This window comes from Crocodylus siamensis, chromosome 7 (assembly GCF_052110815.1).
Source record: "Crocodylus siamensis isolate JL-2025a chromosome 7, ASM5211081v1, whole genome shotgun sequence".
Taxonomy (NCBI): domain Eukaryota; kingdom Metazoa; phylum Chordata; order Crocodylia; family Crocodylidae; genus Crocodylus; species Crocodylus siamensis.
Genome location: NC_143401.1, coordinates 35,804,947 through 35,829,054, shown reverse-complemented (window position 1 = coordinate 35,829,054; position 24,108 = coordinate 35,804,947). Strand labels below are relative to the sequence as shown.

At 43.5% G+C, this 24,108-nt stretch overlaps 1 protein-coding gene across 1 annotated transcript in view; it reads right to left on the bottom strand.

Annotated features, from left to right (window-relative positions):
• The window catches only part of SH2D4B (SH2 domain containing 4B), a 121,708-nt gene that overhangs the window by 85,955 nt on the left and 11,645 nt on the right, over window positions 1-24,108 (bottom strand). Inside the window, exons 2-3 of the mRNA XM_090058318.1 lie at window positions 11,426-11,585; window positions 10,031-10,178 (exon numbers count right to left, since the gene is read on the bottom strand). Coding sequence (XP_089914444.1) covers window positions 10,031-10,178; window positions 11,426-11,585 — 308 coding nt within the window. The remainder of the gene's footprint in view (window positions 1-10,030; window positions 10,179-11,425; window positions 11,586-24,108) is intronic.

Below are 24,108 nucleotides of genomic sequence, written 5' to 3'. Positions count from 1 at the left end.
TGTGATCTTTCCAACCCCAGGAGGTTGACCTTGTGCAAACAGCCTTCAGAGAATATGCTAGCTAGTCAGATCTCAGAGCTAATGGATAGGTCTAAGAGTGGGGTCTAGGGGAGTGGGGGAGAACAAGGTTGGGGGTCAAATCATGAGCTGGGGCTCCCAAAAGCATTGTTTCTAACTGTTCCCACTTCCCATCCACCCTGGGAAGAACAAACAGCACCCCCCCACATACACACACACACACGCACCAATCCCAAATACCAATTTATTAAAACATGAGACCTTCTTTAATTTACTTCCTCTTTCTTTTTGAGGGTTTTTTCTACTTCTTTTTATTTTATCCTCCAGTGTCTGGCTTCCTTCATTTCATCACCCTTCTCCCACCCCCATTTCCTTTCGACCTCCCATTTCATTAATCACCCCCATTCAATTAACGCTCTGCCTCCCAGCTTCATGTTTCTGTTCCCTCCTCCTCCCACCACAATCCATTTCTCACACACCCCCACCCAGATCATGGATAAAAGCCTGTCCTGGGCTTACCAGCCCTCTACTGGCAATTCACAGCTGTCACTCCTAGTCAGGCCCCTACACACTAGGCCTGTAGTCGAAGTCACATATGTAGTTATAGGCCGCCTAGAAGTCATGGTCACGTACCAACTAGTATTTGCTTGTCACTCCTTGTTATCCTTAAAAGAAGTTCATGTGAACACAGCTGCATTTCCAGTAGAGAGAAGGGGCTCTCTCCAGAACATATAAAAAACATTGTGTCTTGCTTTCCCACTGCAAAACAAGTTTTATTTTCTCTTTTTTCTACCTAAAAGTGTTTTTTTTTGTGGTTGAGAAGCTTTTGCTACAAGGATCAGAGGATTTTAGATGACTCTCCAAAGTATTTGTCTTTCATTTGTGACCTTTGCAATCTCAGCAAGGGCCAGAAGTAGCAGCAAAGATAAGAGTTGTTTGGCTGTTCAGAGGCATGGAGCACACTAGAAAGGTATACTTAAGGAGAAATGACACTCACTATTAGCAAGGCTAGAAAAAGAACAGTCATACTTTGTCAATTGTGGATAAACAAGGACAGGTGTCTTGGGTTTCACAGGGATCACTTGCTTCACAGTATTCAGCCAGCTGACATTGCTCTAAATGCTTCATGTCCATTGACATTTCAAAGTGATTTAAAAAAGCAAGCAATTTACTAATTACAAGCAATCATCATCTTCAGGGAATGGGAAACAGGAGCAAGTGCAAGTCTCTGCTTTCTGCAATGAGTCAAATACTGTTTATGCTTCTTAAAGGGCCAGATCTTCAAGTAGCATACATCAACATAATGTTTCCATTGACGCCACCATATCTTCACTACATAGGACTTATCCCCTTGTTTTGAATTTTTTTGAGAAAAACTGAAGTCTTCCCAGCTGAAATAATAAATATTAACAACACTGTACCCATGGAGAACATACAGGTTCCATAACACAACATGTAGGGAACAATTAATTAGGCTACACGTAGCATAAAGCCCAATACGATACTTTAACGCATTTTATGCATTAAATGCATTTTATATGTTAATGCTAGGATGTCTTATTATTTCTAAGACTACCCACCTTTCATGTCCTGAAAAAATAGTTGAACTTCCAACTCTGATATATCAAAACTCCTGGGAAACCTAGATTTGAATCACAGCAGCTTCTTGACAGAGGTCTGGCAAGAACCCAAAAACTCTGGTCTTACTTGGTGTAAAGCTAAGGATTCTATAACCTTTGATGTTAGTAAAGGGGTTTGTTCTATTTTCGAAGTAAAGTGTTTGCTCAGTTCTTCTTCCCTATCTTTTGTAAGGTGAAATGTCTTTCCTGCACCCCTTTTCTCTCATCATTTCGGCAAAACAGCATATCCAGCACCCACAAGCAAAGTGGGCATGAAATAGGCAGTCTTGGCATGCAAAAAATTCCCAATTTACACCACTAACTAAAAGTTAAAATCTACAAACAAAGAAACAAAATGAATTCCTAGATTGTTGTTGTTGTGAAAAAGATGACAGTATCTAAGACTGTAAACAGATGTTGCATTTTCTCCCAGAAGAAAACCATTTGTCTCAAGTTCCCACAGATATTCACACCCATTATCCCACATAAGGTTCCTGTGAAGTGTGCCATGTAAAATATGCTAACACTATTCCTCAGAGACCCTTCCCCTAGAGGCTTCTCTAAATTAACTGCAAGTCATTCTCAAGATAAGCCTGTCAGGCAGTGTGCTCTCCCTAACCACCCACTGGCAGAGGTGCATCATTGCAGCTTGGAAATGCTAGATATGAGTATGTACAGACATTACATTCAAGATTAGGTTGATCTAGAGGCCCAACTATGTAGGCATTCAGGAGATTTAATAAATCAAAAAATGGTGTGCATGATCTAAGTTAGCTTACCCCAGGAGGTGCACTAACTCAGATGGAGATCAGATTAACCTGATCTAGTAGAGTATTAACCCAGTCTCCTGAATACCTGTACACATCTGCAGCACAGCCCTGGGGCTGGGAAAGCCCAAGTGTTCACCCCAGCCCGCAGGCTGTGCTAATCCCACACCACCCTCCACTGACCTTGACTGGGCTAGTTTTAGCCTCCTGACCCCCCACCCTTAACCAGGCAATCTTTCCCCTTCCCACGGACCCAGCAATTCCCCACAAAAGACGCATTAGCTCCCACTGATCCCACCCACCCCAAGTCACGCTCCCTGTGTGTCTCCCAGGAGCAGTAAATGACTGCACATGCTGCTGCTTAAACTTTTCCCAATCGAGGTGGCTTAAAATAAGGCCTAGACTGGGTGCAGTGAATGCCTGTTCACATCCTTTGTAAATGTATATGTTAGGGACAAAACCCAAGACAAAAATGACTTCCTTAAATCCATTTACAACCTAAGGGAACAACAGAATCTTGGCAAACCTCTGAGTAGTGAGAAGGGGGAGGTCTTGCCTGGTGAGAAAATTACAGCAATTTTTTTTTTTTTTTTAATCTTCAAAAGCCAAAGTCAAAAGAGAAATTGCTAAGAAAAAAATGAGCGCTTAAAAGTTGTTAGCTTGCTCTAAACTCACAAAACTCTTTCACGCTGTCCTTTTAAGAGAGAACGAATTTTAAAAATATAAAACATCAATCTAAGGTATATGTGTTTGTGCATCTCTATAAACATGGACTAGTTTTACACAGACAACTCAGTTGGTAAACTCTGCCACCAACTTTGCCTGCTTCTCCATATAAGCGCAGTCTTTATAAGTGCAGTCTTATTGGTCAAAATTGTAAGTAAAGAGCAGCTTTAATAATCCACACATCACATCAGAAATATCACACCCTGGCTGCTGGATGAAAGAAATAGCACCTAGTTCTGTGATCCTTTAATATCTCAAAGACCAGGCAGAAAATTGCCAATCCAATACTCGGTTCCGAATTACTAACATACTGCAGCATATTATACTGGAGATTCAGTAGCTAGAAGCATTCCCTCTGGTTTTAAGGACATTGGAGAATTTGGGTGAACTAAATTATGTTATTTAGCCCCTGGCAAGTCAAGAGTCTTCCACAAATTTCCTGCAAATGCAGAAAAGCCATGTTTATACAAAGTTTGTTAGCCCTACTGCAACCACCTCTAAATAAATCACTCTTATTCTTAGACAAGGTTGTTTGCTAATGTTTCCAACTAGTGCAGATGAAGCTGCAAATTGTCAAAAATGAGTTTCCTGTGGAACAATCAAAATGTTTCAGTTTGATAGTTTCCTAAACTGAGCAGAAGTTTTCCTCAGGGTCTAGGGTCTACTTGTGTTGTCCAAACCTGCACAGAAAGTGGGGAAGAGTCCCATTGTATCAATATAGAAACAGAATCTACTCCTCAGAAAGGAAGCCCGGAAGTTCTAAGTACCCTACCTGCAACCAGGGCTCCCAAGCTCCTAAGTTCCCCAAGCCAAGTTGGAAGCCTCAGCATTTCCAGGCTCTCTGCTATGACATCAACATGTCTACAACTTCCAGGGCTATGCAGACTGGGGTGCTCCTTGCCAGGGAGCCAGAAGCCTAGATCCTGAGAGGCCCTGGTAGAACCAGGGAGCTCCCAGAGCTTCCACACACTCAGCTCTGCGGCAGGAAGCTCCAAGATCCTTTGACAGTTTGCAAAGCAAAACAGTCCCAAAGCCACAGCCTCTGGAACCCTACCTGTGTTTCAACAGAAATCTGTCAAAACCAGTGAATTTCCTCAATAGATGTTTGTTCAGAAAACTCTCTCCTGCTCAGAAGAAACGTGCTTGTATACAAATTGGTTAGGGACAGAAGTACACATAAGCAGGTGCAAACGATTGAAAACCAATTCAAACCCTGTAACATAAAAAAGTTCAGTGCACATAAACCACTATTAAAAAGGCTGAAACCAGTTTAAGATAAACCTAGTTGGATGTAGTGTCAGATTTAACTGATTTAAGTTAAATCAGCAGGGATGGCCCCATCCCTAGTGGTCACAGAGCAGAGGCAGTATAGCCTCTTCTCCTAAGCCTGCATCTGTCAGTCCAGCGGGATGGGGACACAAGGGAACAAACCCCTCCCCCCTGCATCTGGGTCTGCACAGAGTGAGAGGAAAATCCCTACCCAAGGGGGGCTTCCTCCACCAACCCAGAGAGCTCTCGAGTTGTGAAAGCCCCAGCCCTGTCCCCTCACTAGCTACCAGCCTCTCTAAGAGGCAAGGGGAGGCGTAAGACTCTCCCTACCCCCAGTCTGCCACCAGTACCCCAGAAGGAATCTGCATAGTGTTGGGGGAGGGCAGCCCCCACAACAGGAGCTTTACAACCTGCCCACAACCCAGCGATCCAGGCTGGGAAAGACCCAACCCCACCAACTCACCAGCCACTAGTCTCTCTGAGAGGTGAGGGGGAAACAAATCCAGCAGTGCCAGACACAAGGGTGCGTTCCCCCACCTCCACCTCTCAGAGAGGCCAGCAGCTAGCAAAGGGGCAAAACTGGGGTTTTCTCAGTCTGACTCAGTGAGCTCCCGATGGTGGAAAAGCCCTCGCATAGGGGTACCACCTCCCCCCACACCCCATGTCATGCAAACCCCTGCCCGGCCAAGTGTCCATTTCCCTGCTCCCATCCCCACCTCTTAGAGAAACCAGCAGTTGGTGAGGGGGCAGAGCTGGGGAGAAGCGATTGTCTGCTGGTTCTCCCCCTGCCTGTGGCTGACAGTAGAGGGTGGGATGGTTTTCAGCAGCCAATCAGGTATGGCCTGCCAAGTGGATGGGTTCAGCAGCCTTCAGCAGGATCTGGCATGATGGGAGGCATGCATGATTGTCCCCAGGATCCTGGCTTGGGCCACTGCAGGGTTCTGCCTGCTTTAGTCACTGGAACACTGAACATCAGTTCATTCTGGGTTCAGTTCAGTTCATTATGTGTCCACTCTATGCAGCTTAGAAAATCCTGCAAAGACTGAATCAGTTCCACCTGGGGCATTTTGAACCTCTGTTCTTAGCCATTAAGTTAAAAGTTAACCTCCCATCCAAAAGTTGCCCCCTCTTCATTTCCAGGGAGCAGTGTAAGGTATCAATTCACTACCCTGTTCATAAGTTCAAGGACAAATGCAAGTGAAGGAGTTCTTCTTATTTAGACACTCTAGAAGATGCCAGTTATTGTTGTACTGTATTAATTACACCTGGTATAATTATCTACCATAGACAAAGATGCAGTAAAAAACCACTGACCTGGCTTAGTGCCTTGGTGCACAGAAGCTCTGCTTTGGAGAATATGGAAAGCAAAGATTATGACTATCTCTGGCCACAAAAAATCTGAGATCATAACCATTTTTTGATCACAAAAGACCTGTACCCTTTTCAGATATTACCTTTGTTCTTTTGGCAAAATTCCAATTCAGGCAATAATATCTTATCACTCCTCAAGTTTCACTAGGAGACAACACTTTCAGTTCATATTCTAAGCAGTTGTGTAGTATTCCTGTGAACTGTTTACACTTGCTGAACCAGATCCTCAGCTAATGTAAATTGGCATAGTTCTATTAAAGGAAATGGAGTTGTGTGGAACTCATACAAGCTGAAGACCAAATTTACTGTGTTTTACCTAAAATGTGAGCCCTGCAAAACAAGGATCTTTTGGGCCTATGAAACATGGCATTATTTTCATTAGTGGCTTAAACATATCTTGTTAATCTACTTGGTGGTAGAAACTGTCAGAGTTCAATAGTACTTTTTGGTAAATATCCTATATAAAGAGTCTGATTCTGGCAGTACAACCACAGTTGGTGTGGTGGGGAAAATATTTTATTTTAAAATTAAAATAGCATAAATTTTCAAAATAGAGGATGAGGAAACTGTGAGATATGCTTCTCAGCAGGAACCAAACAACTCTCTAACTTTTATCACACATAAATAGGCAACTGTATGAAGAAAAAAAAGTTATTTATTTTTTTTAAGCGATAGGAGCAGGAAGAAAAATAATAAGTTTTTTTTCTTTATATTCAGAATTCTTAGATATTACTAAATATTGCGATGGAGCTATAATGAACTTTATCAAGTTTTTGCTGAAAATACATTTCATTTTGCAAATATTTCCTAAGAAAGAATCTAGCTTTGTTATGAGCTGTGTTTGTATCATTAATCTGGGCAAGCATCTCAAGTTGTTAAGTAGATAGTTCATTACCATTAATAGTTCTTTGCTGAATAGGGAGCAGACGAAGCAGTCACTCAATAATCGCACCACTATTTCTTCTAAGTCTATAAAGAATTCTATGGTCACCTAGCTAAGACTCAAGCCTTTCATTTTTGCTTATTCTGCATATTGTTTGGCAGCAGCAGCAATGACAGATAACAGCAGAAATGATACCCAGGATCTCACAGTCTTTGAGAATTAGCAGAAGATTAATGTCAGTAATTGGCTTTCTTATTTGTCAATTGCAGAAAGGGCATAAAAGGATAGCTGCCCTTAAATTACAAAAATAGAGCAATCAACACTTAGACTATGGCATCATAAATTAAATGACTCTCTGCTTAAGAAACACCAAGGAAGGTAAGATTAGTATTGGCAAAAGGAAACAGGGATCATCACTCACTTTGATATGTGAAGATATAATTTATCTAATCCAGACAACTTTAAAGTCCCATGATATGTCAAGAGGAATAAAAGCTATTTAAAAAGGGTGAGTTGTGATACAATATGGTTAGAAATTAAACACATCAGCAGAATGGACAGAGAGCTTCAATTTCCCAAATCAAAATGCTTCAAGATGATGAAATTTTAATGGAGTTCATGCTTTTTATTCCCTGCTTTGGAGACTGTTTTAAATGTGGTCCAGTCATCATCACAGAAGGATGATTAATGATGTGTTAAATATTTTAAACTTGTTAACGTGGGCTCGCTAACTGAGCTGCATCTCATTCCATCCCCTGAATCATTCATGAAAGACCCATTTCTTTAGGATTTCAATGATTGCAGTCAAACATGAATAGATTTTTAATCAATTTGCCTTTTTTTCCACCGTTATCCTGCTTTGATTAAATTCTTAGAGGGAAATAAATATTTTTTTTTTAAAAATGCTAGAAGCACTTTTATATACTTTCCAGTCATATTTCTTTTAAAGATATCTGATATAGCTACTGAAATAGGCAACTGCACCATGCAAAGGAAGACATCAAAAGAATACATGGAGTGGAAGTAGATATTCCAGTGGACGCAAAACTGAACAACTGACCAAGCTGGCCATCTGGTTTGATATTTGACTTTTACATTTCTCTGTTGTTTTTAATCAATCCTAGAAAATTATGTATATGAATTAAAAAGAAAGATGAAATGATTTAAGAACATTTACACAGGAGTTTTTTATGCAAGGTAGCAATCCCCCAACTGCATCCAAGAAGGCAATATCCTATGAGTCCCTTTGAAATATGAACATCCACAAATACAGATCTGATTGTAGGGTTGGAGCTTCAAGGTAATTAAGCTATTATTATGATACTGATATTGCAGAAGAGCTTTCATTTATAACCTTTTGGTTTCACAAGCTAAACTTTGAGACTTAAATTTTCATTTCAATGAGGCCTCTGGTTTAAGGTAGTTTTTCTTTATTTCATTTTCATCGCAATCTTTTCCAATGTTTGAGCTACGGGAAAGTGAAAAAACCAATTAGCCACATTCCCTGAGTAGGATCAGAGCAAAAATTACTGAAGTTTGGTATTCAAAATGGACCAGGTTCTGGTCTTCCTTACAGCACAGGGAAATTTTGCAATGCTTCCAACCTCATAACAATTTGTGATGGATTATGGAATGTCTCCTAGCGCACAAATTAAGTGTGTAAGTAATCGTCGTTCAAACCACAACTCACTTTGTACTCAGTGGATGTGTCTACATGAGACGCTATGACACCATAGCATTGGCAGACACTAACCATGTAGTTTTGCTGTAGTTTGTTGCTGCTGTGCAGTAGGGTCAAAAATGACCTGTGCAGTCAGGGGCATGTGTAGACACACCCACTGAGCTCAGAGCAGAGTTTGCTATCAGTAATTTAAAGCTGCAGAAAAAGCATAAGCGATTGCCTTCCCCTAAATGCAAGTGGCACTATGTTACATGAGCAATGCAATGATTTGCCACAGTTTTGCAAGGTGTGTTTTTCTTTGAAATGTAAGAAAGGTACTGTGACTGAAGAGCGTTGTTCTGCTATCCTTCAGATAAGAGCAATCTGACTCTAGTAGCTGCTAACATGGTATGGGTGGCAACTTATAAAGTGAGGAGAAGTGTAAGAGTCTTTGTTCAAGAGGGCTTTGCTTTCTGGGGATCTGAGGAGGACAAGCACAAACAGTTATTCTGCTGACTACACATGTAATCTGCTTGGCAGACAGTGTCATTACTTTTAACAATTCCAAAAGTTGCTCCTCTCATTTCTAACAAAGGGAGGAATACATTTAAGACAACTGCACAAAAATTAATGACACACATATAACAGGCACAGGATTTCCTCCTGCCACAACTCCACACATCAGCAGCTTCCTCAACCTGATATATAGAAACATGAGTGGTTAGTTCTTGGCATCAGCTAAAATTAGTGATCTGACCTACTAACTGGAAGAAGAATCTAGGTAATATGTGAGCATTTCCTGTGTGGATTATAACTCCTGGGAAATCACTGGCAGAATATTACCATAAATTCTCACCTATAACACACCCCAGAATATGATATGAAACTTGTTTTTGAAGGGCAGAGTGAAGGGGAAAAAATGGTCCACAGTTATAGAGCAGGATCAGAGCCTAATTTTCAGCTGGCTTATTCTCAATTCCCTGCTCAACTGAAGCTGAGACCTTAGCTGCTCCTGAAAACTGGTCTCTGTAAGTGGATCTATGATTTTGAAAAGAGCTAACAAGTCTCCAATGCTGTGAATTAGGAGGACAGGCACTGGGTCAGGATTGGCCATCAATGTTTACAAATCAGTCCTGGTACAAAAAACACTGAAAACCACTGAGCTAGTGGACAGTTAAATTGCCTTAAGAAAGGTTAGCTTGATTAGCAGAACATCAAGACCATTTAAAAAAGAGATACTTGTTAACACGTGTGGAGTGAAGAACAATGAGCTATTAAATCAGTTGACTCCCTCATTCATATAATTAATAGGAACAGGATCAACTTCTACTTAATTGAAGAAAAAGGAGAAAGCATTTTGAAATGAAATATAGACATGAACAGCTAATCTAAAATGTATTGACATTTTCCAAACATTTTTCCTGGTATATTCTTGCTATTTGTATTTATTACACAGATAGCTAAACAATTGTTCACTTGTTAATTGAAAAACCTATTTAATGACTATCATGATATTTTTGAATGACACGTATTATTTTGTACATTATTCATCCAGCTGTACCGAGGAAATGCAATGATGTTAGTTGTATATTTCAGGAGGGAACCCTACAACAGTTTTTCAGTCCTTAGAAATAAACTGCATGAAGGTGACAGGCTCTGTGAATCAATATGGAAAAGTGAAAATGACTACAGAGACTAAAGATGATTATGTGCAAACCTTTAATTCTTCTTGAATTTTTTCCTCTATCAGTTTGGCTGCTTTTCGGTCTTCTATTTCTATTTTCCATTTTTCAGCCACTATTCTGGCTTTTTCCTTAGCCATAGCATCCCGGAATTTCTTTGTAATTTCAGCCTCTTTTTGCCTCCTACAGAAAATAATTTGAAAATAAAAATAATTGAACATAATTGAAAATAACTGAAGTGAGAATTGCCCTTTATTCAGTAGGTAAGCAATGATTACTGACAATAAGTAATATACAAGATTGCATGAAAACACACAGGAAAATAATTGAAATGCATCTAAAATGAAGCACTATAGTCCAAGTTCCAAGCAAATACCCAGCAGGCAGAGCAAATGTAAATAAAAATAGCATTTTCTTAGTGATATCTGCTTCTTGAATGTCTTTGAGTCACACCATAACCTGTTTCTTTTCCTGATAAAAAAAACACAAGTTCCCCTATTAGCAATGCAAATTCAGCATGGTAATATGGGAAGGTAATGTGGAATCTTTATTTTGCCTAAATATTAAAAAAACAACCCACTGCTAAATTCCAGTTGTAGAATGTGCATTGCCACTGACAATGTAAGAGGCAAAAACAACACAAATTTGAATACCACATTAAATATGCAAACTAGAAATGGGCAGCAGACAGTTTGGACAGAAAACAAACGATATGAGAAGGAATAAATACCGAATAACTTGTCATTTCAATACCCATTTTTGGAAGCTTTACAATGACCCTGTTCTCTCAATGTCACTGAGCATCAGAAACAACTGACTACTCCCAAAGCCACAGATGTCTCTATTAGAAATATAGTTATGGCAATATGAGTTCTACTATTCTTGAACTAAAAATTAAAACTAACTTGCAAAAAAGCTAATGCTGTAACAGAATGTATGTGCAAAAACCTCCAGTTGTAGCTACAAACTTTTGATAATGGGCATCTCTGATTTAATAGTTATTCAAAAGCAGGTTGGTTAGTTTTATTCTGCAAACAGGTTAATGGTTTTAGGAGTTCATCAGAGCAAATCTAGTCCAGCCAAAGCTATGCGGAGAAGCAGATGAAAATTAGCAATGTAAAAAAGGGATTTTTTAATAAATGAAAAATTGTGGGAATGTTTCTTTGTTTTCCAGTTTTTCAAATAAAACAAAAATTCCTGCAAAAACATAATTTGTTTCTATATTTTGTAGAAAAGAATTAAGTTGCATCAATTTGAATTAGAACTGAATATAGCATTTTGGGGTTTTTTTAAATCTAAATAATCCCATTCAAGTAAAAAAATGCATACAAGAATATGCTTACCATACTTCCTCAGAATTACCTGCCACCTTTCTAAATGGCTGTGAATGGCAAAAAATCGAGCCTGAATTCAAACTCTTAAATCCTTACCATAATTCTTCTGCCTCCTTCTGGGCTTGCTGCCTGGCTCGTTCTGCAATTAGTTCTTCAGAAATCTGTTCATATGGCTTGTCACCTGTAGCTTCTCCCATGACCCAGACCCAGACCTCATCATCACTTCCATGCAGCCACTGCACACGTTTGCCATTACCTGTAACATCCACCAAAATAAGCAGGATAAGGTCTTATAAGGCAGCTAGCTCAGATTCAGAAATAAATACAGATTAAATTGCATACTGCAGGGATGTCAAACTTACCTGGGCCCATGGGTCACATCCAAACCATGGGGCTTCTCATGGGAAGTACCTGGTAGCTTAGACATTTGTCCCTGCATTGCTGCTGCTCATCCCACACCCCTACCCCAACCCCAACTCCCACCAACATGTAACCCTGGTGGGGCTCTGTAGTAAGGAATCTGTCAGCAAACCCTGCCTCCATCCACTCCACCCCCAAATTCCCAGCCCCTCTGGGAACCCCTCAGGATATACCTCACAGGACACCTCTGGCATAATGGAATATTAAGCCTATGATCTAAATTCACTTGTTAAAAGAGGCTTAAGAGGTGCATCTACACGAGACATTTAACTGTCCAGAAGTGCAGTTTAGTACAAAGTAAGCACGTGAGTCTACACATGTGCATGCTTACCATGCAATAAAAACACTTACAAGTAAATTTACACACAAATAGGTGTGACCCGAGAGCAAATTTGCTGCTGGGTCAGCCCTGCCACTAGGGGGCATGCCTCAGGCTAGCCCCAGGCCTTTGAGCTGGGAGCCTCTCCTGCCCCAGGGCTCTCCTGCCCCAGGGCTGAAATGCCTTTATGCCTTTAAAAGCCTGCAGGCATTGAGAGCAGGAAGCCTGAGGCTACTCCAGGCCCCTGTATCCCCCTGGGCAGGCTGCAGGCCAGCTGTCCTAGTCTACCTGCGTTCCAGTGCTACTGCCTGGTACCTCACTGCCGCAGAGCTGCCAGGCCCCCACTGTCCAGGCCTGCAGGCTGCTTCAGGCCTGCCAGCCCCCAAGCCCAGCTACAGGTAGCTTCTGGCTGCTGGGGCTAGCTCCACCTGCCCACGTCCTACCCCCAGCAGCCTGCCCCAGCAGCCTGCCCCAAGGTGCTGCAGGGCATTGCCTCAGCCGGGCAGGTGCCAGTCCTATGCCAGGCCCCTGTGCTGGGCACTGCAGGCAGTTTTCCAGGCCCGGCAACACAGGGACAGCCACATTGAGGGCCCAGAGAGGTAGCACAGAACCCATAATGGCATCCTCTTCATCCACGGCTGTGCCCACACCCATGCCTGCAAACTGGGGCCCTAACTGGTCCATGGAGGAAACTGATAATCTCATGGTACCGTGGGGCAAGGTGGAGGTGCAGCATCAGTTTGAGCAGGGTGGGCACTCCAACGCCCATGTCTATGAGAGGCTGTCTGCCTGGATGTGGGAGCATGGGCATAACTGGTCAGCATGACAGTACCACATAAAGGTCAAGGCCTTGCAGGTGCAGTGGGTTCCCATCAACAATCACAATCGTTGGTTGGGCAGTTCCTATAAGTCCATATCCTTTATGAGGCAACTAATGGACATACTTATGCCCTGGGACCCAGGCTGAAGCTGTCCTGTCTATAGCAGTATGGGTGGCCTGCCCAAGCCCGTCCCAGCCTGGGAAGGCCCTTTGGGTGTCCAGCAGCACATTCCACTGAGCTCCCCAGCTGTACCCTCCACCAGCAGCTTCGAGAGCCCGAGACAGCACCGCAGCCCCAGCTCCTGCCATGAAGCACATCTGGCCATGATACCACCAGCCACCAGCAATGCCAGCTTCTCCCCAGGGGAAGGGGGGAGGGCCCAGCTGGGCACCTTCCCACTGTGCCCTGCTGCCCAGAGCAGCATGCCATTGCCAACAGTTGTGACCACGTGGAGCCACCAGCCACACCAGCCCCACCCACATGGTAAGCCCTGCTCTAGGGGGAGGCCCCTCCCTGCACCAGCCCCTGCCCTCCCTTTCTGCCTGGCCCGTCTGCACTCTCCTGGCCCCAGGTTCCCTACCCCCCCAGCATGCAGAGAGATTGGAGACACTGACAAACTTTATTGAGCAGCCCATGCCCACACAGCTAGGTGGGCACAGGCCTGTCACATGCCAAGGAATGCATCAATGCTGGTGGCAATATACTCCTTGGCTGCAGGGGGCAGGGACATGTAGCACACCCACAGGTAGCCCTCCAGGAAGTAGTAGAGGTTGCACGGCAGCCCAGGCCTGCCTCCCACATCATTGCGGCTCAAGGTCCTGTACCAAGTGCACAGGTGCACCCAGGGCACTATTGCCATTAGCAGCAGCAGGGCATAGTGGGTCAGTGCCCTTCAGTCCACACAAAAAGCTCCTCATGCACCACCCAGGGCATGAACAGGAGGGCCACATTCAGAGCAGAGTGGCAGCATGGGGTGGTGTCTCCCTAGAAAAGACCCTGGTGGGGACAGCGGGGACACGGGAAGCTCCTCATCCCAGTCTTCCCAGAGCCCCACATCCCCCAAAGCCTGGCAGCTATGGGCTGGGAAGCAGCACAGCAGAGCAGTTGGCCTGCTGGAGTGGGGGGAGAGGGAGCGGGATCTGGAGCCATGGCAGCAGGTGCTGTCTGAAGCCTGTCCTGTCCCACCCTGGGAACGAGGCGAGGGAGGCAGACTACTCATCACCAGCATCCAGTGGCTTGCTGGCCCCAGGGGAGTGAGCAGGGACAGGGTCTTGGATGGTGGCCACCTGGGCCCAGGCCTGCCAAGCCAACTTACTCTGGTCCCTAGCCATCTGTGCACACCTGACCCCTGATCTGAGGTTGGGCACTACATGGCCCCTGGTATAAAGCATTTTATCTCTGAAATGTTACAAACTCTCACAGCTTCTGTCTCATGGCTCTATAGGACCTACAGCTGCACTCAGTGGAGAAGCCACCTTGGCAGCTGGAATGCAGCCTCAGGGATGCTACCACCCAGGGATGGAACCCAGCGGATATGCCTGCTCCACAAGAGGAGGACCCTGGGCAGGATTCTCCTCCTGGACCACCTGATAACGGCATCAGAGGACCATCTGGGGGATGCTTGGTACAGGTGGCAGACAGAGAACATCACCCATGAGGAGACATGGTGCTGGTGAGAGAAGGCACACTACCAGGTAGACCAGGAGTTCTGGGTACAGTTCCTTGCCCTGGAGTACAAGCAGGTAGAGGCCCTGTGGGAACAGAACACCATCCTGGCCTGGGTAGTGCAGGCTATGGATGATGATTGCCAGGTGCTAGACACCATTCTGGCCCTGACAGTCACATTCCATGCTGCCTGCTGTCCGGCTCCAGACCCTATCCCCACCTATCCCCTGGCAGCCACCCGCCATGGAGCAGCAGGCCCCTGCCTGGGCCTGGGAGGAGGTCCTGCACTGCCTCCAGCAGCCAGGATCCCCTGGCCTGGCCCCTGCCCCAGGTCTAGCACCAGCAAACTCCCTGACCTGGGCCCAGCCCCACCACTTACCCCACCTCCAAGCAGGCACAGAACTGGAGCTCCCTGCAGTGAGGCCAGGAACACATGATGGCCCTGCTGGCCCTGGACACTGGCTGCCAGAGGGAAAGCCACTCATGCTGGGTGAGCTCCCAGCTTACTGCACCCACTGCAGCATGTGAACCCATGCGGGAGTGGCCAGAGGCCAGGGTGATGGCTTCCTGTCCCTGGGTTCTGCCCCCTACACATTCCCACCGCACAGCCTCCCACCCCAGGCTGCCCAAGCCGCTGAACATTGAACAATGTTTTCATGAGGAAGAAGGTGGGTGGTAGAGGGACTCTTTTTTTTTAGGGAAGCGGTGGGGGGGGGCGTTTGATATGAGGGGAATAAAAACTTGTTCTTGTGAGACCTTCCTGCAGTGTGTGTGGCACTGGGGCAAGGGGGGGGGGGAAGGGGGCAGTGAGTGGTGGTGCAGATGGGCTAGAGTGCAGAATGCTCAAGGAGGTGGTTAGCCATGCATCTGCTGCCCTGGCCTCAGCTGGAAGGTGTGCAGCTTTCCTGGGGCCTCAGGACAGGGTAAGTAGTCCGCCACTGCCACCACAGGTGGTACTCCTGCTGCCAGACATCCTCCATGCACCACACCTCCTCTACCCAGGTCTCATTGAAGAGCTCCCTCTGGGTCTCACACATGTTAGGTAGTACACAAGCTGTGATGATGACCCGGGGGAGGTTGTCCTTGGTGAACTTGAGGTGGGCCATCAGGGTGTGCCTGTCCCTTGAGGTAGCCAAATGTGCACTGAACTAGGACACTGGTCTGGTCCAGGCAGCAACTGAAGTGGGCCTGGAAAGGGTCCAGATGACCAGTGTAGGGCTGCATGGGCCAAGGCAAGAGTCAGTAGGTAGGGTCCCTGATGAAGAGGGGTGGAACCACCATGGCACCCAGCTACAGGTCCAGCACCCCCAGAGTGTAGCACCCACTCTCCACCAGGCCTGCCAGGCTGGAGTTCTGGAATATATGAGCACTGTAGGTACTGCACACCCAACCCATGCTTATATGTATAAAGGCCCTGTGGGGGTCCACGATTACCTGGAGCATCACAGAGTGAAAGCCCCTCTGGCTGTAGTAGGAGCGGTCTCTGTGGGGTAGGCAGGTGACAGGGATGTGGGTCCCATCCAGGGCCCAATGCACTATAATAATCCCAGGGCACGGAACCCTGTCACCACCACCAGGGGGTCATGCATGCAGAGCACAGTCTGCCTGCTGCCTGAGCAAGTCCCCCAGCCTGTCCTAGAGGGCACTGCACACCTCCAGGATGGCTTCCCCAGCAGTGGCCTTGCCCACACCAAACAGGTAGCCAATGTTCCACAGGCTGGCTGACAGGCATGGCCAGCTTTGGAAGGGCAAGGGCCAGCTGGGTCCATGGGGAGGGCGGCCACATGGCAGCGTGCTGCCACTCCAGGTGGGGCTGGAGCTGCTCCAGGATGTCCCAGAAGGTGGCCCAGGTCATGCAGAATGCCTCCAGCCACTGCTCATCATTCCAGGTGTGCTGGATGATATGGCACCACCAATTCTGGCTGGCCAACAGGCCCAGAGGTGACATAGCTGGAGGCCTAGGAGGGCAATGGTGGCCCCAGCAGTGCCATCACAGACCCATCAGAAGCATCTCTGGTGGGATCCGGCCAGACGGACAGGGTTGAGGTGGTAGGTGCACAGCAGTGGTCCTGGGAAAGTGCACAGCAGGCGGACAGTCGGCTGCTGCAAATGGGGGAGCTGGGAAAGGCAAGACCAGGTGGTGGCCAGTATGGTGGGCCAGCAGGAGCACAAGGTGCTGATCATCCCTGCCAGGGGCAGGGGCTGGAGCAGCCGTAGCACAGAGAGACAAAGGCACTGAGGAGAGTGCTGCTACATGCTGTCCCTTTGCTGGGCATGCTGCTTCTGGCCAGCGAAGTGGCTGGCCAGAGAGCAGCAAGAGGGGCTGCCTTTTCAAGAGGGATGCCATCTCCTGGCAGCTGCAACTGCAGCCAGAGCCTAGAGCTCCCCCCGGTGGTGACAGGGGAAGGCAGAGCAGATCAGCAGCAAATTTGCTCCCGTTTTCCTGCATATTTATATGCTTTCCTGGCACCACAAGTAATTTACTCTCAAGTAAACTAGTGCCACAACAAATGTACATGTAGATGTGCCCATGAGGTAGGGTTAAAACTTTGGCATAAAATACGGTAAAAGTTCTGTAAAATTCAAGTGTCATCTCACAGCCTTACTGTGCACAAACCTAAAAAAAAAAAAATCATGGAAGACATGCCAAACAAAACTTTTAAAACTTCAGTTTGAAATTCCTACACAATATTTTTGATTATCAGATGATGTTATCTCTTGAAATGTGCTTTTTTGTTATTTATGGTAAAAACCATTTTTTCTTCTTTAAATAAATAAATACAAGATTGATAGCTAAAACTATGATGCTAAGAGGCTGGGTTTTTTTACAAACATTTTCCCAAAATTTTTTACAAACATTTTCCCAACATTTTCCCAAAAGGAGCTTTAATTCAAAGAGGAAGTGGTCTAGTCTGAATTGTAATTGTTATTGCATTGATTTACTCCTCCCTTTGCCCCTCCCCAAAGGAATATGCATGTTGTGCGATGGGTTTTAAACTCCAGTTGTGCCTCTAGATGTTAATATGATAGATGTAGTCACAAAACTGCTATATGATCGGTAGTAGCACATTGCAAAGCAATACAAAAGTCTACCAACAGAGCTCTCATGACCTATGGACAGGATCTGTGCACACACTTGGCTGAATGCACAATAACAGGCATTAGTCAATCTCTGAAACGCAAACTCTGTTGAACAAAGGAAACTCCACTGAGGTCATATATAGCCAAGATGACAGCTTGGTCATGGGATGAGATGACACAGGCATTCTTCTGCCTCCTGATCTGTTAGTTACAACACCCAATTTCCAAGGTCTTTGAGACCAAGGTGGTCTAGTCCTGAAGCTGGATTACATAAAAGTTCCACCTTCTCCACAGTACCAAAATTCAACACACACACCCAAAAGAAACATCAGATTCTCTATCCTTTCTTGGATCTATCATCATGGCTGGCAGACTCAGCTTTTCCTCAGGGAGGATCAGCTAGGAAACTGTCACTCCCTCTCCTTGATCCCAGCCACCAGTCTGCTCTTCCACTGTAAGTAGTAAACAAATGCCCATTCTCCTCTTCCAGGCAGGCTAAACTTTGCTACTATTATTATTATCGTTGTGATTATTATTATTTCCTCCTTCTTATTTCCAGTCTGACACATGCTCAGATGTCATAGGGAAAAACCAAGCAAGTCTCCCATAGCTCAAAACTCTTTTTTCACCTTCTGTGGGTTTATAACTTTTTTTTTGAAGTACATGCTTTACAACTTTTCCCCATACTGATTGATAACCCTTGAACCTAATCAGCACAGGAGCTGTGGTAAGTCAAATTTCCCTGTTGTTCTAAAATGTTTTCCCTTCTTTTGCTCATTTGTGAATATAGCAAGTTGACAGCATAATCGCAAGCTGACAACTAAATAGACCCCCATGGGGTGAGCAAACTTTCTTTTCATACTTCTTTAGATTTCCTACACCACTAAATTATTAACCTTGTCTCAGAGACTCCTCATTAATACAGTCTCATGAATCAAAGGTTCCATCCTTAGAGAATATGTCTGTAGAGCCTGCACTTTTTTTCTTCAAGCCATGGTCTCCCTTCTACCCCAATGTATGCACATACTTGCAGGACCTGATCTACAATCACCCTGCTTACTTAAACCATGTGAGTGGATATAGGGTCCCATTTGTGCAGACATTTTCTGGTGCCAGGTGCCAGGTGCCAGGTTGGGAATCCAATATAAGTAAGTTGTGTTAAGGGGAAGAGAGGCCAGGACTGGAAGCAGGACTACCGGACCAATAGGGGGGACTGCTGGGATTGGCAGGGGGGCAGGGGGAAGAGGGAGGCTGTTGGGTCTGCAGAGGTTCAGGGAACAGGCTTTAAAACAGCCTAACCAGGGTGTGGGGTGGTTAGGAATAGTGAGACCCTGGATGAGCAGCTGAGTTTTTCCCAGCCCTGAAGCTGTGCACCAATCATTTAGAGGTGTTCATTAGACTGAACTAACCCATTCCCAATCTAATTTAATGCACCTCCTCAGATGAACTAAATTAGATCTAGTTGGCCCTGGTCTAACCTCCCCAAATGTCTATACAGATCAGCACTTAAAAACTGGCTGAATCCTAGTTAGGTGGATGAAAGTGTAATGTCTGTATGTACCCAAAGTAATTATTTGTAAAGGAAAGCACTAATAGATCAAATTAAATGAAAATATTTCAAAATGACTCATGCATTAGTTTCCTGCAAAAAAAAATGTTTGTGATGAAATGGCAGTTTGTGTGATTATTTTCAGTTGAGATATTTCAACAAGCTCTAACAAGAAAAGACCATAAAAACTTAAAATCTAAACAGATATAACAGAGAAAAGGGCATTATTTTTATTCCCATTTGACAAACAGATTACTGAAATCATACAGGAAGTCTGATTCAAAGTCAGGGATTACAAAGCAGGTCTGCCATCCCCTTAACCACAAGAGTTCTCTCTTCCAACCCAGCCTGTGGTAGGCTGTGAAATAATCTTCCACAGGAAATAATGAAAAATTAGACTGTCTAGAACCCTTAAACTGAATGCATTATAAAAAAAAAAAATCCTGTTTAAGCATGGGAATGGACTGGATAAATTACCAGATCTTCTATATCTCAAGTATTTAGATTCTAGAATTTAACAGCTCTAGTCCTCTACCATTTATTCATTTAAAGAATTCACTCAGTCACAGGCACTAGCATAAACTCCTGCAAAGCAAATTATTTCTGTTAACAGACTTCTCTCTGCTTGTTTTCCACTTCCTGTAAAAATGTACACTGCTGGCATGGCTGTAAATTTGTTTCTTGGTTTTTGTCCTGTTACTAGATACCCACTCAACCTATCTTTGGTATAACATACAAGCATCCAATAATTGCTACACTAAGGAGTCTATATTTATAACTTTCTGCAAACATAAAGGTACACTTAATGTGCATGAAAATGTGTATGCCTATTATCGCAAACATGCACACAGAAGCTTGTCATTTGAACCATGGCATTTGTTAGACTTATATAGCAATTTCTATGGTAGATTAATAGAAACTGATTTTGGCTTGAGTTCACAGCAAAGAAACAATAAGACAAGACCTTAGAGACCAATAGTAAGCTCAAAGATCTTGCCTTTAAAAAGATCTCCACCTTGTCAATTTAAGATATAATTTTAGGCAACTGCAGACTGCACTTGGCCTTGAAGCCATACTTTGGATAACCCTAGTGTAAATAAGAAATGCTAGTATTATGGTTAAGAACTGTCAGAAAAATATGGAAATTTCTATCAGACATATATAAACACAACCTGAAAGGCCATGGCGGGGAAGCCCAGTATTCAGTGGGTGCATCTACACGACACTGTATGGCAACGTCGCTACGGCACCATGCTTTAGTACTTCCTTTATGGAATTACTAAAGCACAATGCAGTAGCGGCATACAAGTGATGCATGCTTAAATTTGCCTGCTATGTCACTGTATCGACACGCTTTAAGTGTAGAGCGCACCACTACAGTGATGTAGTAGGTGATCATGTGTAGATCCACATGATCTCTGTCACCATAGGACACTATACAGCAACATAGCGCATTGCATACAGCAACGTGTGGGCGCACCCAGTGAGATACAAACATCTGGGTTTAACTTTTAAGCTACCTTTTCCATATTGCAGAAAGGAATTGACATTCACTGAAATTCATGAGAAGCATCTATTTCTTTCACTGTTTCTGCTAAGCAGGACAGAAATACAGTTTTCTTTTTATAGGAGTTTTCATTTTTACCTGGATTCATTTGCATGCCTGCTGCTAATTAAAAGCAGTTTAAAATAATGGTGGCAGAAGTTGATGCAATATTGCTGGAGTCAGCTTCCTTCATTCATGCTCATTAATCATTGTTTTAACAATTATGGCATTTCTGACAATTCCCATTTGTTATCCATCTCCTGTTTTTGATAGGGAACTACGCCAGAGTCCATTAGAAACCCAATTTGGTGTCAAATCTCCCAGCTGTGCTGTTCCTCAGCCACAGGTTACATTCTGGCCTAGCAAAGAGAGAGCGTGATGGTAACTCTGCTTCCATTCTATTCTATAGAATACTACAAGCCAATTACATTACATCTTTTAGAAAAGTTAGAGAATCAGTAATATTGAACCTCAAACACGAAGTGACATTCAAGCGCTACCTTTTCTAACAAAACCTTCCATTTCCATTCATAAAATCTTCATTTCTTTGTAGTTTGGCTCCCCACCACAGTACCTATGCTTGATGGTTACAGATGCCTTCTACAGCAAGCCATGCCCCTGTTCACTAGCTGAAAAGCTTTGTACTCATACTCTTTGACCTATTTATCATCTCTGCATAAAATATTCCTTTTCTTTCTACTCCTCTACTATGATTTCTAGAAGGAGGTTAAACCCTCCTGAAACTTGTTCTGCATTTGAATTGGGCTGCATCAGCATTTAGCTCCAGCGCCAGGCTAATCAGCCTGTTTTCCTTTGTAGTTTTCAGACACTGCAGCTTCTGGGGGAATGTTTTGTTCTTTCTGAACACAGACACCAGATATACGTTAATTAAAGCATAGTGTGTTTTGCATAAGTTTTTATCGACAGCTCTCACACTCCCTTCAGAACTAAGGACATTTCCATCTTCAAAGTTTACAGGTTGGATTTGGAAAATCTACAGGCTATGTGCGTTTCTATTCCAAGTTACATTTGCTACAGTCGGGCAAGTTATGCTCGGGCTTAAGTTAGAAATAGAAGGTTGTGGGCCAGAAAAACTTGGACTCAGCCTCTCTAAGCTTACTTGCACCAAGCTACTACATTCACTGGAGTAGATGTACTTTTATGTGCTGTAATAAATTGACTCTCTATCATGTTTTGTTTACCTGTGTAAGTATAATCTGCATTCTACAGGTCTAATAAATTCTTCTAGTCAGCTAAATAAATTCAGGTGAGACAGGGATGCTTAGGTCCTAGAAAAACTTCACCACAGCTGACTATTGGTATTTTCCTAATTGTTTGTATATTCAAATTAAAAGATCTAGCAAGATCATCTGCCATAGAATTATCCACCAACTTTATTTCATTAATGTTACCAACACTATAAGTTAGGTACTTTTTGTCTGCAAAAAAAAAAGACTAATCACACACATTAAAAAGAGCAAATAAATAAAAATATTATTGCTTACCTAGCTCTACTTGCAAGTTTTTGCAAGTGTTTTTCACATAGATATGTTTGAAATATGGAGGAAAAACTAGTTCCTCTCGTTGTCTTATTTGAGTGAATGGGCAAACACACCCATGCTTTGGTGCAATTTGTATACCACTGGGCACATCTGCATGCTCAATAATGCACCATAATTACGGTACATTAAGTTTAGTACCTGTAATGACAGGTACTAACTTAATGTGCCATATTTGGCACTACTGAGCATTAACACAGATGGACATTTTTGGTGATGCTACTGCGCACTAGACAATCTACTTTGCTTTGCCCACCATGCTAACGCACAGTAGAATTATTCTTCTGCATATTAAGTATCTCATGTAAACTCTCCCACTGTTAGTTACGTCAGAATCAACAGCAGATAGAATATCATGGGTAGCACACCCAGCAAGTGACTCTTTCTGAGCCTCAGTCAGTGGCTATCCAGGAAGAGAAGTGGATAACTGTCACCTAAATTGATGCAAGAGACAAGGATTTGTGTAGGATATGTTTTATTAGAACAAGTTTGTGGACCTGGACAAGCTTTGTGGTACAATGAAACCCTCCTCAAGTCTCTGGGGATAAAACAGATACAGAAAAGCTAGTATCTGCTTCTTTCCCAGAGACCTGAAGATGGGTACTGTGGAACCTAAAAACTTATCTAAGCCTATCCCAAATTTATCTAAGTCTATCCCAGTTAGTCCAATAAAAAATAAAACCCACAAGAATCCTTGCCTCTTGCATATTTCTTGGACTTTCAAAGCTACAACATCACTTAAACACCACCTAAATTGATGCAGTTTACCCAAGTTTTATCTCAGATTCTTCCTGGGTAATTCCCTAACACAGTGGCCTCTGAAGTGGGGTGCACGCACCCCAGGGGATGCGCAAGATGATCCATTGGGGTGCAGGAAGAAAATATTAGAACTTCTATTTTTTTATATATACATATATATATATATACATATATATATATATAAAAATATAAATATACATATATAGGGGGTGCATGCTCAAAAATTTTTTACTGATATGGGTGCGCGATCAAAAAAGTTTGGAAACCACTGCCCTAACAGACTGGACAAAGCATAGGGGCTGTATAATCTGTCCACTCTTTTTTTACTAATATTTTCCTGCCCAGAGATGCATGTGATCTGCTACTGAAAGTTATGCACATGCTTGTGCATATGGGAAAGAAAGGGGACAGCACATAGTACCATTTTCTGTGATATGTACAACTTGGATAAAAAGTACGACTTAGCCAATCACCATTCAAAGTCCATGTGTTCCTTAACAACTGCAAAATGCCTTTTTCATTCCACAAAAAGCATCAAAGTTTTTGAAAGGTACGCTAAGATTGCCCCTCATATGCAACATGCCTTTCCTTACTGTAAACTTTACTAGCTCAGTGCTACCACCTCACTAAAAATACAGCACAAAACTAGGATTTACATCATTCAATCAACACACAAACAGTTCTCACTAGAACAGTCAAGGATTTTTTCCAGCAGATCTGAACTCATTAAACATTTTGGTTCTTTAAAAAAGGACAAGTTTTTCCCCACTCTCCTTTCAAAACTTGCTGAACTACTTTGTTCCTTAAACTTTCAAAACAAAAATAATATTCACTTCTTTGCTGGGAGCAAGCCTAAGAAATATTGGTCTGTAAATGAACGTTTCTGAAAATTACAAAGATTAGAGAAACTGAGCAGGAGATGGAATGGAAACATATTTGCTACATTAAATCTACTAGTTTCTGCCATTACAATATATACACCAATTATATCATAGCAATATTCTTGTGAAAAACAACATAGACATGCAATAAACTGCATAGCCAGTGTAATAAATTCAAT